Source organism: Brienomyrus brachyistius, chromosome 18 (genome assembly GCF_023856365.1).
Source record: "Brienomyrus brachyistius isolate T26 chromosome 18, BBRACH_0.4, whole genome shotgun sequence".
NCBI lineage: Eukaryota > Metazoa > Chordata > Actinopteri > Osteoglossiformes > Mormyridae > Brienomyrus > Brienomyrus brachyistius.
This window is the reverse complement of record NC_064550.1, coordinates 13,336,622-13,355,044: the sequence shown is the minus strand read 5'-3', so window position 1 is coordinate 13,355,044 and position 18,423 is coordinate 13,336,622. Positions and strand designations below refer to the sequence as shown.

Here is an 18,423-nt window from a genome sequence, read left to right as displayed (position 1 = left end):
CGACGCGTCAGCGGGAAGGTCCTCCCCCTTTGCTTTTCTGGCCCGCTGGCCTCTAAATCTCCCCCTCCCTGCATCCCCATCCCCCACCTGAGTGTGTCGATGTTACCGACGTCGCTCTCAAAAAGCTGCGGAGAAGAAACTAGAGGACACGGCGAGTGATTGAAAGCAAATCCGGGGGATAAGATCCGAGGGGGTCGGCAAGCGCACGGCTACAGTTAATTCACCGAGATCATCTGGTAAGTTTGGAGACGCGCGTTTGGCGTTTTGATGCAGTGTTTCGTGTTGCTGTTTCTATTCTTCTAACAAATGACAATCGAGCGGTGCGATGGGTATGATGTAAGCGGAAAAGTGACAGAAACGGCGATCTGATCATTCCCGAGGATGATCATAAGCAGTAGGGTGGCCATGTGAGAAAGGAACAACGGGAGGAAACGAACCACAAACTCCAGCACAAACCTTGATCGGTGTGCTTTTTTTCATTAAATGAGCTGCAATGTGTGATGAATATCATGGGCTGAGGTGATCAGAAGAATGCACAAAAAGTAAAACACGGCAGGTCGCTTGTGTGTGGATGCAGCGGGGTCGTTTCCTTTCGCCACTTTATCTGGCTGTAAGCTGCGTTTCCCCCCTTGTCATACAACAGTCCAATGAGGAAATGTGCTTCTCAAAATGGTGCCTAGAGTTTGTGTGACCATTTTAAAAACCAATGGATTTCCGATTGCGGCGTTCATTCCAGAAACCTGGTGCATGTAGCAAACCTTGAAGATGGAGAAGGGGAACAACGTTAACCTGTAATTTTTATGCAAACTATCCGAGTTAAATTCGGATACAGTTTGATAACTGTGCAATGCACGATGGCCAGCTGTAACTGTCCGTGGCGGTAGCAGCGGTGCAGGGTTAGCTTGTTAGCTAGAGAAGCTGTGCCATTTTTACCCAGTTACTTCGTAATTGTGTCGTTTGACCTCTCTGTTAGCTTCTGTATTTTTGAAGGCAGTTGTGTTGTACAGGTTTAGTGGATTTATTTTTTTATCAGAAAATGATCAGACTAGATGCTTATTTTAAAGGCAGAACTGCCATTTTATTATGTTATTGATGGGCAATATCTCGACATTGAGCAAAACCCTGAAATCTATTTAATTATACTGAATGTTGCATTAATCGCGTAGTTATCATTAAATGAAATAATTACCCTCGAAAAGTGTGGCATGATCTGGGCTGTGCATGAAACCATGTTTTTTGCATGCGTGAAGGACTATTTATGTTGGGATATAAACGTTGCATGTAGGCATATATGGAAATTATTGCTTAAGAGTAATTTTCAGATGCTGTTGCGTGCATGGTGTAGTTGAAAGTGGAATCTGGATTGTTCAGTCATGTTTGGATCACAGTTACTTTTTGTTCCTTGTGCTGTAAAACCCTCGGTATGTTTTGCGGACTACGCATTTGCGTATTCCCGTCAATCTCGCTTGTCATCATGCATCGCCTAACTGCCAGCTGGCCTTTATCGATTACACTCCACGGAATTGTTCCAGACATAACGTATCTAAAATCCTAATATACCTGTAAGATGTATGCAAATAAAGATAAAGGAGTACTGTGCTGTATATGTTTTCCCATGTATGTGGTTGGTATGAGTTTATTGGCACACGTGACAATTAGGTAATTGTAACTGATTTATTGACTGAAATCATCAGTCAGTCAAAGATGTGCAAGGATCCGATGAGTCGTTTTTACGATCTGTAAGGTTGTATAGTATAACTCGTTTTACAGCAGTAAATTAAATTCAATTAAATACTGTAAAATTGCCATAAAAACTATTAATGAAAGCTCACAGTCACCCCTGGCCATTTTGCCCATCCGAGAGCCATTGCCGTCATGCCAATGTAGGTTTTTACGACATTCACCCATCACAAAAGATTGCTTATGACTTGTTTCCCCCTGTTATATTTCTGTATACGACGCTCTTTATTGGGCGTAGCAATTGTGGTTTGTTCTTATTTCGTCCAACACACTGACCAGGAACTGAACTTGACACGTAGATGCTTAGGCTGAAAGGTCTGCGTGCCTCCCTTCGTGCTGCGCGGAGCCGCTGACCCGTTTGGAACTTGCAGTACAGTATTATGAACGCTTGGTGGCGCCAGTCAAGCGCGTGTTTTTAGTGGTTTTAGCGCATGAATCGTTCGGTTGATTTGTTGTACCTGTCATGATGACTGTTTCGCACATGCTGGAATGTGCTCTTTGTGTGTGTTAGAGACGGACTACCATTTTGGATTTTGTTTCAGCATACTTCTGTGACACTGTAAATGTTTTTTAATTTTTTTAAATATGGCGAGATAATGCGGGTGAGGTCCTGTATTATCCAATATTGATAGATGGTTATAAACAACGATCCAGTTTTTTTTAATTTTTTAATGAAGCCCAAAATATATCAGGTTTCTTAAATAAGACTTGAGTTATGATAAACATTTGGAAGCATCACCTGAGAGATTAAATCAGAGGTTGGTGGTTGAAATTGCCGTTATATTTTGTATATATAATGTTTGTAATTAGTAATCGTCTTTTGTGCTGATGACAGAGATGATTGTTATTTGTGTAGCGGTTATAGAACTGCTAGTACGCAGGAGGCTGAGGTGATTTTTATTTAATTTAGTATTTTTTTTTTGCATTTTCCCTTTAACTTGTTTATATTAAGGCTGTTATGTTGTTGTTTTTTTGTCTATTTATGCCTTTAAGTGACGAATAACACGATGGTTAACAATAAAAGTGACCGCCTGTGTGCTACGTCAGGAAAAAAGTTGCCGGGACACTGTCAGATAACTGAGCAGTAAACCGTTGTAACAAAAGATGACAGTTTAGATGATTTAGAAGTATGAGCTAAATTAAAATGAGCCCAACAAAAGGCACTGGAAATCTCTTATTAATGCTGCAACTTGTAAGGAAGGCTTTTTGCTCCTGACTGACATCTACCATAAAATTCTCAATTGCAGTGGAAATAATTTATCATATATACTTATTTTCTTTTGGGAGACTGACAACACGCAGTACAGTACAGGTACAGTTTCGTTCCCCAAGGTACAGAAATTAATGTATCCCCCAGTGATACAAAAAAAAACGTTCTTTAGAGTCCATTTCTGTACCTTAGACTTTAAATGTACATTTAACTACAGCTATGCTGTACCCTCAAGGGTCTGCCAAGTCACATGTAATTTTACCCTCAAAGGTACAAACTGGTATGAGTTAAGGAATCCCCCACTTCATTCAGTCCCACCTACCGTCCTGCAGCGTCTCAGTAAGTATGACCATGGGATTGGATGAAGCTGAAGAACCTGGATACTCAACCAACGTTTTGGCACATAGATAAACTCTGATTTTAGATCTTCTGGGCAAGTGCTAGGGTTAGGTTTCTGTAAGGTTCGGGCTTCTCGGGGATGCAGCAGAATCCTCCATAGGGTTTGCATCTTCTCTTCAGCACACAGGGAATTACTGGGTGTCATTAGCGGTGTTGAGAAACATTGAACCTGTTGTCTATACAATACAGTGGCTCCTTTATTTTGGTCTGACTTTACAGTAACCTGAAGGGAATTCATTAAACCAGCCAATAATTGTCAGTGCAGGGTAATTTTACCAAATGGGTCATTTCTATGAGCCCTAATCGTTCCACTTAAAATGATTTAGATAAGTTTTAGCACCACTGAGCGATTAATGATGCATGGTAGTCGGAAGATGAAGGAAGAGAAGGGGAAAGAGGCTCGTGTCTGACAATCTGGCCTCAGGTATTCCTGGAAGTCTTAACCTGGATATTTTGAGTTGTTTTTTTTTGCTGTGCTATTGTCATTGCCATGGCCCCAGTGATGAGATCTTTCTGGCTGAAGCTGGGATATATTAAAGGCCACTTTTTATGGAGCGTTAGTTTAGCCATGGTGCCCCCTTGTGTATGCAGCCTCACACTGCATAGCATGCTAATTCTGAACGACTGTTTGCGGTCTCGTAAACTTGTAGTCCCTCACTGGTGCATTCTGGGAAGTCTGATCCACAGACATGCATTCTCACTCAAGATGAGACGGTCCTAGAAAACGGAATTAAAAGAATGTATGATTAAGTAAGAGCAGTTGATTATTGGCCTGTGTGCCAAATTGTGTTGTGTTCTGACCCTCTATTTGCAAAACCTCTCATCAGGACCCATATCTAAAAATGTTTTGTCATTGTCTGGGGATGATTTAAAATAGATGCTGGCATTTAATCTGCTTCGGAATTTATTGTGCCAAATAATTGGGTTAACTGGTAAGCTGTGCAAGGTAAGAAACTGCTCAGTGAATAAATTACCATAAAATAAGCTAGAAGAGAAACACAGTTAATAGAACAAAGTAGAACTGTGGTGCAAGCAGAAGGCAGAAGCAGCATCCTGTTGCCTAGGATACAAGCCCCTCCCCCTTCAGGAGCTTGTTTATATCTGGCCACCAGTTCTGTATGAGTGGGGTGTCACTGTTGTGCTCCGTGAAATGGCTTCCTCAATGTACCATCACAAGCCTTATTTCTATGGGACTTAAATGGGCGGAGCCTCATGGGATCAATGGAATCCTGTGTGAATTCTCCGGAGACCTTTGCATGAGTCAATAGTATTTCACTGATGATTTTCCAGATGAGCAAGTGAGATGGTGTCGCTCCCTACCAGGAATTACAGGTCACTTTGCTGGGGGGGGGGTTAGTGTCCCTCTGTTGTGGAGGTTCTGGCTGCTCTCCTCAGGCTGACCTGTATGAACTTGGCATGCGCTGAGGGTGAGCAGTGCATAAAGACCGCTTCTACATTCAGTCCATTACATCACCCAGGTATTCCCAGGCGTTGGTCCTGCGGTTAGAGCTGCCTGGATGCGGCCAGAACCTACCGTGGACTTGGGTAACTGGGGTGATGCAAAATTATGAAGGTGACATTTCATTGTTCTTAATTATGTGCTGTAATAATTGCAAACCATTTAAAAATATATTGCTGGGTGTGAGGAATATGTAATATGTTAAGGGGTAGGTACTGTCTGCATTAGGAAACATTTCGATATTGCAGAAAATTGTGTTGCACAATTTCACATTCACCCATCCACACACACATTCGCACACCGGTGGCGGAGGCTGCCATGCAAGGTGCCAACCTGCTCACCAGGAGCAATTTGGGGTTCAGTGTCTTGCTCAAGGACACTTTGATGGGGTGAGGAGGAACCAAGGCTCGAACCTGCAACCCTCCAGTTGCCGAACGATAGCACTACCTCCTGCGCCACCATCTTCCCCAATAACTTGCTTTTACTCAGTATAATTTTTATGGAAACCCAAATACTTCCATGCAGCAGAAGACAAATATCTTTTTTGGTGGCCAGTTCTTTTTTCGCCTTTCTCCTTCTCATATACTAGATAATCTTTAAAAGGCACAGTCGTTAAAATTGCCAGGCTTGCCAAGTTTTGTTTCCTGTGACAGAGTTAAAATGTTGTAGCTGAACTTATCGGTGATTTCTCTTACTGGGAAGCCTATACCGTGAAATATTGAATCTTGGCAACCAAATTAGTGGGGGTGCTGGTTCCCTACGATAAAACGTGCCATTTGGCGGAATTTTATCATTGGGGACCTACTGCCCGCTTGGTTGATTTTATCACCAAGATTTCAGACAATAGGATAGTGTTGCTTTTGAAAATACCATATACCACGCTGCAGTGTCTGTGCAGTATGAGAGCATGTAAAACTTAATCGCACGCAAGCCTAATCTATTGTGGTCCTTCTGTGTAATATGAAATGTCGATATTAACGTCAATCGTGCTGGTGTAATGTGTATGTTGGGCTTTTGAGGATTTATGAGCAGCTCCTCAGACATATTTTGATTTATCAGCTGTTGCATAAATCATTAAGAATAAGTAATTAAAGCAATGCAATGTTATGACATCATAAGATTGGTGCATGGGTGTGGTGCATGCACATCTATAGACTCCATCTGCTCACCTACAGAGACCAAGTCAACATTTTGACATTAATGCGATCTTTTGTAAATCTTGAATGGTGTATGTAGGCAGCAGCTTGGGGTGTTGAGCAATTAATATTATTAATATTGATGATATTATGACAATGCTGATTATTATTAATCAATAATAATAATAAAGATGCTTCCTTTATGTTCACTGATTACTCTTGAGATCCATGAATAATGTGAAATAAACTTCTCTCTGAGTAATAGCTGTCTGCAGCACGTGTTAAAAACGACTTGTTTTAGTGATCAGCAGAATTTCCTTCGTCTGCCAGCAGGTTTGAGACGCACTTTACCGCCACCGGCTCTATAGCCCTAAACTACCTCAAATTTGTTTATCTTCACAAGCAAGCTTAGCACACCCTTCCTGGCTCACGTTGCAGTCATTTATCTGTCAACTCCCGGTTTGTTTGTTGCCTCTGTAAATATTCTGTCACTTTGTCCTAAAGCTTTTTATTTGACATGACAAAGCGTCTTGTGTAATTTCAGCTGTGATATCCTTAGGCGCTTATGCAACATCTTATCTGCCCTACACTTTCGTGTTTATTATCTGAATGCATCGTAAATGCTCTCCTTGTGCCTGGGCTATCAATGTCTCTCTTCATCCTTCCTTTTTGTATTTACTTTAAGCGCATGTGCCATTTCACTGGTCACTGACTCTCCCAGACCCTCTGCTTTTGCACCCACATTTACACAAGTGAAATACCAAACATTCTAGAAGTGTCTTATGTCACAGTCAGAGGCAGGCATTTCAGGTCCAGAAAGTAAAAATCCAATCCAGGATTTTGTTTCAACAAACCACCTCCAAGCTTTATCTGCATTTCCTGCAGAACCATGATATTCAATGATCACGATTTTTCAGATTCGCTCACGTGTTCCATCTTTCTTTCTCCAGCACGGGCTGACCATCTTCTACCATGAACCCTGTTTACAGCCCCGTGCAGGCGGGGGCCCCATACGGAAACCCCAAGAACGTGGCATATGCAGGTGAGTGTTCTGCCCAAATTGTCTCGCTTCATAAAGCGATGTACTTGATGTGAGGTTTCGTTTAAGAACCGGTGTTTAATGCTGATTTTACAGGGTCAACCCGAGTCTGCAAGAAAGAGGCCAGATGGCTTGAATCTGACTTGTGCATCTGCCGATTTGTGTGTCCGCCAACTGCCCAAAGACGCCCGGTCATCCTCATGTTACCAGTTAGGCTCCTTCACTCAACGCCAAACGGCGGGATTGCACAAAACAAAACCGACCGAGGCACCAATTCGGTTAATTCTCAGTAACTTCACTCTCGGACCTCAACTGCTGTAAAATGAGAGAATAGTCCCAAATACAGACGCTCCCCGAGGTACGATTGGAACGTAATCCCATCATATTATGGGAAAATGCATTTTAATACAGCATGCCTAACCTTACAAACATCATAGCCTAGCCTAGCCTGCCTTAAACATGCTTAGAACATTTACATTAGCCTACAGTTGGGCAAAATCATTAACACAAAGCTTATTGTATGATAAATTGTTGAATGTCTCATGTAGTTTATTGAACGATCATTCCCATCGCAAAGTTGAATTGTCATAACACGGACCGTCGTAACCCGGGGAGCGTCTGTACACAGTTTATTGCCTTTAAGTCCCAGGAGAAGCCATTGGTGCTGTTATGAATTTCTGAAAGTAACCTGCTGCATAGATGAGTATGAGATGAGTCATTTGGATAAAGGCATTACATTTTTTCAATTAAATAACATCAGTTGAAGTTCCACGTGAAGTGAAAGGCATGATGGCAAAATAAAATGGCAAAGTATAAAAATATACAATGCAGACAGAAACTGTTATCTGATGTTTTTAAAGTTCACTTTTAATCCACTTTAATCCACAGCATGTGGACACGTCTATAGTATATTGGTGCTTTTCCACTGCCACCAAGACCTGAGCCGTACCCATGCGGACGGGACCCTACTTACTAGCAGAGCTTTATTAATGTCTCTCTGTGGTGCAGGTTGGGTACATCCTGGTTCCTGTATGCCATTGGAAAAGTGCCATATCTGTGCCAGAATGAATTTTTACAGGTTTAGGGTGCCCCCCCCCCACAATGACCAGCTTATACTGTATTAGCCAGTCCCAATACCTGTCAGATGTGGATGGAAAATCCAAGCTCTTCACTCTCTTTCTGCACCCCTCCCGTCCCATCTGCTATGAATTTATGGTCATGGATGCTGAAAGTTGCGACAGTCTCTGTTGCTGAGGATGCCGTTCCGTTCGAGGTGACGACCCTCATCTCCGTTCCAGCAGCCAGCTGCAGGGCAGCATGTTGCCGTGGAGAAAAAAAAACAGAAAATTAATTACGGTAAAGGAATGTGTAAGTAGGGTAGCGGAGAAGACTAATAACTAAGCAGTAAGGGATTGACAGTAAATAATTTAGTCGTCCAGGTCGTGGTCTCATCCCCCTCGATCCTCTGATGAAGCTGATGGCACAATTGGCATCGTTGCCGTATGATTTCTGATGAGCCGGATTAAACTGCAGGAGATGTTAAGTCGGTGCGTATGTGTTTGTTCATACTTGAGCCTATAGTGTGCTTTAGTGATGGTTACTGGTGAAGCAGGTATGTTGCATACAGTGAGAAGAATGCAGATGGTAAAGCAAAAATGTAGAAATGTGATTTCTTATGCACAACAAAGAACTAACACAAAAAAATAAGTAAATCTAGGAAACGTCCAAAAATTATTCCCCTGAAGAGTGGAGCACGCAAGCTACGTTGCTTTGGCATGGAATTCACCTGAGCGCCATTGTCTCAAGGTAGATCTACATATTAGATTTAGTGCCTGGCCTACTCTTGTCTCCTGTTGCCATGGTAATAAACTCAAGTTTGGCAAGAGTGTGTGTGTGTGTGTGTGTGTGTGTGGTGGAGCGGCTTAAGGGAAGTTGAAGAGCATCGTCCGTGTCTCTGGGTTGCATGGAGAAGATGCAAAAAGACAGAGAAGCGGATGAGAAGGACCTGTAGGAAGGAGTGGGTGTGTGTGGATGCCTGGAAAGTTCTGGGTTGTGGTGATATCATATGTAAGCGGGATGAAAGCATCCAGCAGTGCTAAACTGCAGAGTTTGCCTGGGCCTCTTGCCAGGAGTAGATCAATAATGACAGCATTACGGCGAGGAGGCGGAGGAGGTGCAATAAGCTGCTCTTGCGCGCCGTGTGCAACATCTGGGCACGCAGCCTCCTCAGCTACTGCTGATGTTACCTTGGCTGCGCTGTCCTGGCTAAGCTCTCCCTGATATGCGAAACCGTCTTCGCCATGCCTGCTAAAGCATCCTCGCTGAGTGTATTCTGCTGCCTCACTAAGGCTGTCCTTGCCACACTAACACAGCTAAGCTCCGTCCGCTGAACTACACCCACTAGGCCGTCCGCGCTATGCTGCCTCATCCGCGTCGGAGCCGTCGTCTGCCCACCTGACTGTCTGCGTTACACCGCTTCAGCTCTGTGTGCTACTCTTTGCCAACTACGCTGTGGTTGCCGAGGGCCGAATGTGAAATGCAGGTCTGCTAGACAGATATGCGTAAATATACGACGTAACCCATCCGGTGGATAGCGACTTTTCAGAGCTGCCACTTCATGTTAAATCCTTATATTTAAAACGATGAACTGAGTGATACACTTGTGCTCCCTTAAGTCTGAACTAGGTTGTTCTCTCTCTCTCGGTGCCAGTTACTAAGAGCCTTTATTGATAAAAATGGCGTCTGTGGGTGTTTGTGTGGATACCGAAGCACTAACCTCTGCGCCGTGGAACATCGTTGAATACTGATCTCATCCGCAGCAGCCGCATAGCTTTCCCGTAACATCACAGTTTGCGTTGGCATTATTAATTCATTGTGTATTGGGTGGTTTAATTGAAGTAGATTCATTCTTGCATACAACTGGATATCTTGACATTAAGTATAAATAAGCTGGGCTGCTCTGGAGACCTCAACCAGAAGCATTCACAAATATTGCGAGTCTTAGCCCTTAACCCCTATCTCTGCTTCCCTAGTTGACGGCTAATATTTTCCAGCTTTTGTGTGGGTTTAGTTTCTGGGATCTGGAACATTCTTTTTCTGCTGTGTTAAATTTAGCCGTCCGTTTTATATGCGCTGTTACAGATTGGTTAGTAGTCATCTGTACTGAGTTTACCTGTTTTTGTTAATTCTCCCAAATGCTCACCTTCGAAATGACGCGTGTCTTAAAATATGGGGCTCCATGTCCTCAGATGTATACCAGCGTCGGCATACGAAAGGTGATTATGTGATGAGAAGTGGAGGCTGGGCCAAACTCCCTCCTGTAATTGAGTGGTATTTTTGGAGCTCTTCGTTGAGAGGCTCAGGTTGCAGCTCGGCTGGGACGAGCAGGCGGGGGCAGGTTTGAGCTCGGCGAGGTGTTGCAGGTGCGGCCCAGGCACCGAGCCCCTGCCGTTGAGCCCTTGAGCGAGCGGCCGGGAAAGGGTTAACGACGGGGAGACTTCAGAGTGAAGCTTCAGGTAATATAACGTAGCGGTAGCACTTTCTAATGATCGTGGGGGGAAACCATTAGAGAATGGACATGATCTGGCTTGTTTAAGGCATAATTATACAGTAACAATTAATTATTCCCATAATGCCTGAGAGTGGTGAACGTGACACAATTGCGTTTTTTTAATAGCTGCTACCCTAACCTTAACCTTAACCCTTTTCTCCTTTCGTCATGTCTGTCACTCAGCCAGTATGAAGTTTGATGACATCTAAGCCGCCGGTAGTTTTTCCTGTAGTTTTCATGCTGCATTAAGATCGGCCGGCACGGATGGCCACCTCAGCGCTGCTTGGACCCACCAGGCTCTTGAGATTATGTTGTGCTCCCTTGTCCCATTCTGCCAGGCCCATGTGGGGAAATTACTGAAGTGTCTTATGGAGACAGATTGTTTCTACTGAATGCCATCTGTTTGTATTCTGATTTGGAAGATCTCTTCCAACCTTAGCCACCCCACCCCCCCCACCCCACTCTTGTTCCCCTCATTTCTTGCTCGGAAACGTTCTGTCAGCTCCGCCATCTGTTGAGGCCCGAGGGTGAATTTACTGAGAATTAAGTGAATTGGTGCCTCGTTTGGTTTGGTTTTCTGTAACCCCAAGTTGAGTGAAGGAGCCTAACAGGTGACGTGACGTAGACCTTTAGTCCTGTCCTGTTCTGGTTTTCCCCTGAAGTCCATCAATGTGTCTCTCTATTGTCCATAGTGTATTTGTGTGTGTCCTGCCATGGATTTTCCATTCTATCCAGGAAAAACCTCTGACTGCTGGTGGATTAGTATTATTCTTAAGAACTAGTACTGTCTAGGCCAGTGGTTCTGAAACTCTGTCATCGGGCCTCACTGCCCTGCTTGTTTTCCTGCTATCCCTGCCCCACACACAAGTCCCAGCTGTCTTTCAGCTTCTGATTGACTGAAAACACCTGATCTAGGTAATCAGCAGTGTGTAGGGCAGGGATAGCTGGAAAACAAGCAGGGCAGTGGGGCCTGAGGACCACTGGTCTAGGCAGTGGTGAACCGATATGGGTTGGATTTGGTTCTAAGTGGTCTTTGAAAATGAACACCCTGAAAGCATTTGATTCTGTGAACTTGATAGATTGTTCGAAACTACATCCCCAACCTCAACAGCTGGTACCACTGGTGATGTTGGTAGCTTGCGTGTGTAGGTGCACGCGGGCAAGGGAGTGAGTATGATCACCAATGCCCAGGGCTGTCATTAGCATGTAATGCTTTAATGAGACTTTTTACGTCACGTTGAGTAACTAAAACAGGGCCCTGTGTGTCTCCCAAAGCTGGCCCACTCACCATGAGTTGTTGGTTATGCTCACACATCCGCACATTCGCATTCTCGTCTATGTAGGGGCTTCTCATTGAGTCACGACCAAAATCATGTGTAAGTAAGGCAAACCAGTTATAGTCCTTTCCCTCACAGAGAACTTCTGACAAGGTCTGTATCTCCAGAGTTAACTGTCCTCCACTGTATCTCCACTGTCTCCTCCTGATGTGGGGCGTTTCTCCATATGCGTACTTTGTTGTACCCATTTTATGTCGTCTTCCATTGCCAAAAGACCAGTTCCAATACCAAGAACAGTAAAAATCCCCAGATGTCTGTCTTGCCCCACCTCAAATATCAAGGATGCATCGGTTGCATCCTCGCCAAATGGGATCAGTTCCATGATTCATTGCGTCCCCAGTTTGCTCTTGGGAGGCAAGTTAGCAAGACTGCTCTTGCCAAGACCACAAGTATGATCTTTGCATTCTTGTTATTGAGAAACAGCCGTGATGTAACGGTACATATTCTTTTCATGTTAGGCTTCCCTGGAGGATACCCCACGACAGCACCCACCTATACCCCCAATCTATACCAGACTGGCAGCCCGGGCTACCCCCCAGGTAAGGAGTCCTTCTGAAGCAAATTCTATGGCAATTATGTTCCCCCAAACTGGGCTTGGCTCACGCCCCTGCCGCCAAGTGCAAGATGGGACCATTCTCACCCTCTTCACATGTAGGGAAACGGAAGCAGGAATGAGTAGTTTTGTGTTGGACAGTCACCTAAGGACCCAGAGAAGCCATGTACAAGACCATCCTGTCAAGAACAAGAACAGCTTGCGGATGAGTGGAGTCAAGAGGTGTTAGATTTATGCCCTGAGTGGAGTGACTGGCGTTATGTCCTCTGAGCCACCATGAGTGGTCCTCTGCCTGGCAAGAAACTGCAAGTTGGAGTCAGAGAGCATCATGTTGGGGGATGGCTTTCCCCTTATCCATGTTTCTGGTTTGCTTATGTACACTCTGGCTCAGGGTTGGTTATTCATCTAAAATTCCCCGAACTCCAGTGCTGCTGGTAATGGTAGTTTGGGGGTTGGAGTGATGTGTTGGCCATCTAGCCGATACGCTTATCGTATTTGCCTGGTAGCACATCTGCTACTCTACTAGCACGACAACAGCTAGAGTCACTACTGGACAAGACGGTGTAGCCGAAGGACCCACAGAGCCCTAATGAGGTGGCCACTCTGTGCCTTTGCAAAAGTCATCCAGCCTTATACAGTTGTATAAGGATCACATAAAAATGCCCAGTGGTCCCGATGTGAACATCTCTGGGTCCAGATTAGGACCGGAGGTTGCAGGTTAGTGACTACCACTCTAGTTGTTTAAGGCACACAACACCCCCCCCCCCCATGGTTTCGGTTTATGGGTTTTTCCATGCATCCCTGGAGCAAGTTGATCCTCTGCCCACTCTGCACCGATGCATGCTGCATTATGGCTCAAAATGTTCCCTGGGTTCTTGGCAGAAGTGCTTAGGTAAACAGGCTGGTTCAGTTCTGTCCACACGTTGGAGCACGCTGCTGGTTTCATGTAAACAAGCGGCCTGCGTGCCAGAGCGTTGTGAATCCTGGTGTAGCCACTCAAAAGTGGTGTCTTAGTCTTTGTCGAGCCGACAGGCAAATTGGGAGATAAATCTTCTCGTAAATGTCATTTTCACCTATAACGGAGTCCTTGGTGCGTTCAGTTGATTTTTGCAGGCGTTTCTACACTGCCCACTCGCCGTGCCCAAGGTTAGTACGGAGGCGAGCAGTTTACCCGAGGCGGATTGAATGTGTTGTTGCCTGAGCCAATATAATAGGCTGGGATCATGTGGCTATGTGACGATATGTTGTTAAAACAAGACGTGAAAGGGACTCCAGTCCCTCCTTTTGTCACTAATGTGGCTCTAAGCCTGAGGGATGCAATTATACAGGGCGGCCATGAACGAGATCAGGAAGTAAAAGGATGTTTAGCTTGTAGTCCTCACCCGGCGTTGTCTTTCTCCCCCTCTTTCCCCCACCTGACTGCAGGATATGCTACAGGGACACCGTACAAAGTGCCCCCGACCCAGACTAACGGTGCTCCCCCACCTTACTCCCCGTCCCCCAGTCCCTACCAAGCAGCTATGTACCCCATCAGAAGTGCGTATCCCCAGCAAAATCTCTACGCCCAGGTAAGAGGATGATTAAGGACGCATTGGGTGATTTATTTGGAAATTTTACATTTTGGAGGATCGTCAAGATTTATATTGGTGGCCTCAATGCCAAATTGAAAATGTTTCTCCACTAGGGGGCGTACTACGCACAGCCCGTGTATGCTGCTCAGCCCCATGTCATCCACCACACCACAGTGGTGCAGCCTAACAGTATCCCTTCAGCCATCTACCCCTCACCCGTCCCTGCCCCGCGGTCCAATGGCGTGGCTGTGGGCATGGTGGCCGGCACCACTATGGCCATGTCAGCAGGTGAGCTCCTCTAGCAGAGATGGATAGTTCAGATCCAAAAAGTCCAGACCAAGATTTTGTTCCAACCGACCAGCTGAGTACTCTGTGAATGTAAGTCTTTTGTACTCAACTGGTTGGTTGGAACAAAATCTTGGTCTGGATTTTTACTTTCTGAGCCTGAACTTTCCTCCTCTGTCCTGCATTCAGATCACTATATTCCTTAATAGAAATTATGCTCCACACGTAAAATGGTTTTTGTACAAATACATTGCTTAAAAACGTCAACTGTTAAACTGTAAGTTGTTAATATCCAGGCCCAGCCCAAGGCATCAATAAACTGAGCAGTTGCATTGAGCCCTGTGGCTGGGGGGCGGGGGGGGGGGGAGGGGGGGGGGCATCTGATCGCCTGTCAGAATTAAGAGGAAGATGACAAATGACAATGAGGTTAATAGAACTTTGCTTAGCGCCCCATAATGGTTTGGGCCGCTCCTGTTAATGGCCAATAATTTTTCCATGTGCCAGTTGCAATTTCTAAGCCAGCCTTGAATATCTGTATTTTAATTGGGAAAATATCAACCGGAAGCTTGTTTAACTTGGGCTTAAAACAATCAGTGATCCCAGCTGTTGTACGCCCGATCTGCATTCCCTCTTTCGCTTCTACCGTTGTTGATGCCATAGGTATGGTGGTATTTGTACTGGTGTCACGATTCCGTATTTTGTTAACGCATTTAAATCTGGGTCAGGTGTATAGCCGGATTCTCTTGCCATGGCAATATGCGAAGGGCCACTCTGTTCTACTCCGCATCCGTAGGGACCTTGCTGACCACCCCCCAGCACACGCAGCACATCGGTGCCCATCCCGTCGCCGTGCCAACGTACAGGCCTCAAGGGACGCCTGGCTATAGCTACGTGCCCCCGCACTGGTAAACCTGACTGGACAGCTCCATGTAAGTGTCCTGCCCAGGCGTGACCAATCGATCACCAGCTCATATTTCCCAGTGTAACATTTTGCCGTGTCTGTGTTCGTCCTGCCCCAACCTTCAACACCCCCCCCCCCCCCCCCCCCCCATCTCTTTTTCAGATCTGGCGTTAAACGTTGTATGCAACTTCTCAAGTCATTTTTTCTGGTGCTGGGTATTCAAGATCAGAGCCTGAAATCTGTCTGCAAGAACATCGAGGGAGGGGGGTAGAAAGTGCAAGTGCCACTTTATACAGTCTTTTAGTGTTTTTCAGAGCTGCTTTTCTGCATTCTTCCGCCTGTTTTTAGTTAATGCCCCACCCGGTGTCCCGGCCCCCTCACGCCTTCTCGCTAGCAGATATCAGGAAGAAGCCGCCATCTCGTCCTGCCCGTCTCACGTAAACGGCCACTGCGCTCACCCAGCCCCACACATTTTTAGCTTCACTCGGAAGATGCACCTGATTTGTGTGTCCCTCCACCTGTTTCGCCCCCCCCCCCCGGGATTCGTCTTCTGGTTTTTAGCGAGAGTGTTTAAAAATAGTCTCCGCATATGAGAGCGGCTGGATTCTTTAATAAGCCCTCCATGCTTACGAATTATTGCATTACCTAGTGTGGTGTCAGTCAGTCACTCAAATTAGCTTACCTAGGGTTATACAATATATGAATTTGATTTGAGATATATATATAAAATACACACAGACTTAATCTATACGGTGTATATATAAATACTCTGAATTTAACATGTCACGGAATTAAAGGGGGGTTTATTAATAAAATTATTATTAATAATTTTACAGTTAAAAAAATATTACGAAGTAGGGCTATGAATAATATCATTCTAAACTGCCCCCAATGATCTTGACTTCTGGATTTCTGGAATGAGGTGCTTTCATGGGGGTGTTTGAGGGGGAAAGGGACTCAGAGATGGCACTTGTATAGTCCAGGTGACAGCAATAGGCAGGGCCCCAGGTTGTGAAGGCAAGGTGTGACGTACCGTCCAGTTTATGGCGCTGGTGTGCCCTCTCTGAGTGTACTGGTTGGTGGGGTGGGATGAGGGGGCAGAGTATGTACTGGGAGTGTGACGAGGCAGCTGTGATCACCTAGGATGGACTTCACTCCCTCCCATATCAGAGAAGATCCAGGAGCTTTCACTGAAATATTTAAGTAGTAATGTATGTTATGAACAGGTACAGGAATATAATCTGCTCCTTATAGGTTATACAACTCCGCAGTGTGGTACCCTTCGGTTAACGGCAGAGTTTAAGCGTCTAATAAACGTAAATATACCCAGATATACATAACTTATGCGAGTACTCTGTCAAAGTCATGTAATCACGCATATTGACAAAACGCCATTCGATTTTTAGTGGAGCGGGTTAGCATGACTGAGGTTTTGGCCGCCTCGGCCCCTTGGGACTGATGTGTGTGTGTGTGCGTGCGTGTGTGTGTGTCCCACCCGCTATCCCCCCTCCCCTTACCTTGTTGCTTCCTTAGAAGTCTATACGGTTGAGGCGTCTCAGCTAAAGGGTCGTCAGTTTGATTCCTGCTGTCTGCAGTGTGCTCTACCTTGTTTTAAAAATAACCGCAGATAAGGTCGCTGGTCCATTTTCTGCGTTTTTCATTTCGCTTTGCCGTGTGTCCTGATAGTGCACGTATCGTCGTCGCGGGAAGTGCTGGTCCTGAATTGGTCCCTTAACGACACGGGCCCTGACTGCTGTCAAAGCCGGCGCTGCGAGCCTTCGCACCGAAACGTAATTATAACTCCCCGTTTAACATCGCGACACCTCAGACGGCTTGAGGGCCAGGAAAAGACGCCTGTTCGGATGAACTGTGTCTGTACAAACATTCCGGATTTGAACTGCGCCTGCCCGCGACTCGTACCCGGTGACGTCGGCCTTCCTGTCAGATGTGTTACCGTTTTTCGCGCCAAGGTCCTGATTTGTGAAAAAGCTGTATTCGTGACCGTATCTCTTAGCGTAGCATTTTGATATAGCTGCTTCTTGTAGACAGGAACACACTGCAAGCAATCTCATTCATCTTCATCAGCAACTTAATACTACATTTCACTCTCTTTCAACATTTTAAGAACAGTTTCCTTTCCAGTTTCACATGGGACACAAGCACAATTATCTTACCTTGTAATTAGAAAAAAAAAAAGAAGCCTGTCTGTGATTTCTGACCGGATGAGGCAAATAATGACAGTATGACCACTGGTATATCAGCCAGTCTCTGGGATGTGTCTGTCCAAGCTGTGCAAATGTTTCCCATCCAGCATTTTTCCACAGATCAAAAAGAATGTAGCCATTTAGGACGGATTCTGAAACAACCAACCAAAAATACGTTCAGTCAAGGCCATCGTTGGCTTTTTTTCTCTCTCTCCCTTATGAGGAGATTATAAGGATTAGCATCAATGGCCCAGTATGGAAGCAGGTAGTGAAGATAATTGCAAGAGTCTTATCTACCAAATTCATTACACATAATTTAATGTCATTTTACCATAAGTGTTATTTAAGTTCTATTATTATAATTATTTTATTGAATGAAACCTTAATGGCTGAATTGAAGTATGGTTCTGTTAGTTTTGAAAAGTCTTTGGGGAGAGGGTGATTAAGGTTTTTTTCCACAAGCGCCTTTTGAACTAGGTTCAAAGCGAGGCTTGGTATATTGTATTAATGTGACTGCTGAGGGGAGGACAGCGGTTTTTTGGTTTTGGCCCTAACCCCACACATCTTACACAATTAGCTAAATTCCATTTCCTCGTCTGCTGAATGAAGTGACTCTCAGAACCCAACTGAATGTGGTGTTGAGTTAACAGCTAAACAAACATCTTTATCTGATGGGTAGCCGGGACCGCTACGAAGTGAATAGTTTTATCCAACACACTCCCCCGTTAATTTTGGTCCCATCACCAGACATGACACAGCCTGTAATGCTGAGAGAGAATCTGTCCTTTTAACGTCCAACGTCCACACACAGGTTCATCTCTTCTGGGGGCTGTTACCTCGGTAGCACTTCACGTCCAAAAATTGGCACAAAGAAATCAGGGCGTCGGACACGTTTGTGGGTTTTCACCTGAAGTCAGATGTTGCACTTGTGTGTGGCAAGGCACCTGGCACTAATGCTGACTGTCTTTGCCCCACGCTGGCATATTAAGCATTTTGCAGAAACACTTTGATATTTTAAAGGTATGTTTGCTTGAGGTTA

General features: G+C 45.1%; 2 protein-coding genes across 3 annotated transcripts in view; one reads left to right on the top strand and one right to left on the bottom strand.

The window, feature by feature from the left end:
• The window catches only part of mrpl48 (mitochondrial ribosomal protein L48), a 127,234-nt gene that overhangs the window by 34,230 nt on the left and 74,581 nt on the right, over window positions 1–18,423 (bottom strand). The gene's annotated exons all lie outside the window — the stretch shown is intronic.
• Window positions 29–17,381, top strand: LOC125712816 (protein FAM168A-like). Of its 2 annotated transcripts, XM_048983290.1 has the most exons (7): window positions 29–236; window positions 6,895–6,986; window positions 12,329–12,409; window positions 13,849–13,991; window positions 14,108–14,282; window positions 15,073–15,208; window positions 15,343–17,381. In XM_048983290.1, exons 2-6 carry the CDS (start codon window positions 6,917–6,919, stop codon window positions 15,186–15,188), a joined length of 585 nt encoding a protein of 194 aa, XP_048839247.1. In that variant the 5' UTR covers window positions 29–236; window positions 6,895–6,916; the 3' UTR covers window positions 15,189–15,208; window positions 15,343–17,381. The 2 variants fall into 2 exon arrangements, with proteins under 2 accessions (XP_048839247.1, XP_048839246.1); XM_048983289.1 differs by lacking the exons at window positions 29–236; window positions 6,895–6,986 and adding an exon at window positions 11,049–12,224.

What these genes read in the sequence shown, in the direction of transcription:
- LOC125712816 (XM_048983289.1), top strand. Translation starts at nt 12,062, where the DNA reads ATGTCGTCTTCCATTGCCAAAAGACCAGTTCCAATACCAAGAACAGTA. An exon ending in CAGCCCGGGCTACCCCCCAG is followed by an intron (nt 12,410 to 13,848) that starts GTAAGGAGTCCT and finishes ACCTGACTGCAG; the next exon opens with GATATGCTACAGGGACACCG. An exon ending in AGCAAAATCTCTACGCCCAG is followed by an intron (nt 13,992 to 14,107) that starts GTAAGAGGATGA and finishes TTTCTCCACTAG; the next exon opens with GGGGCGTACTACGCACAGCC.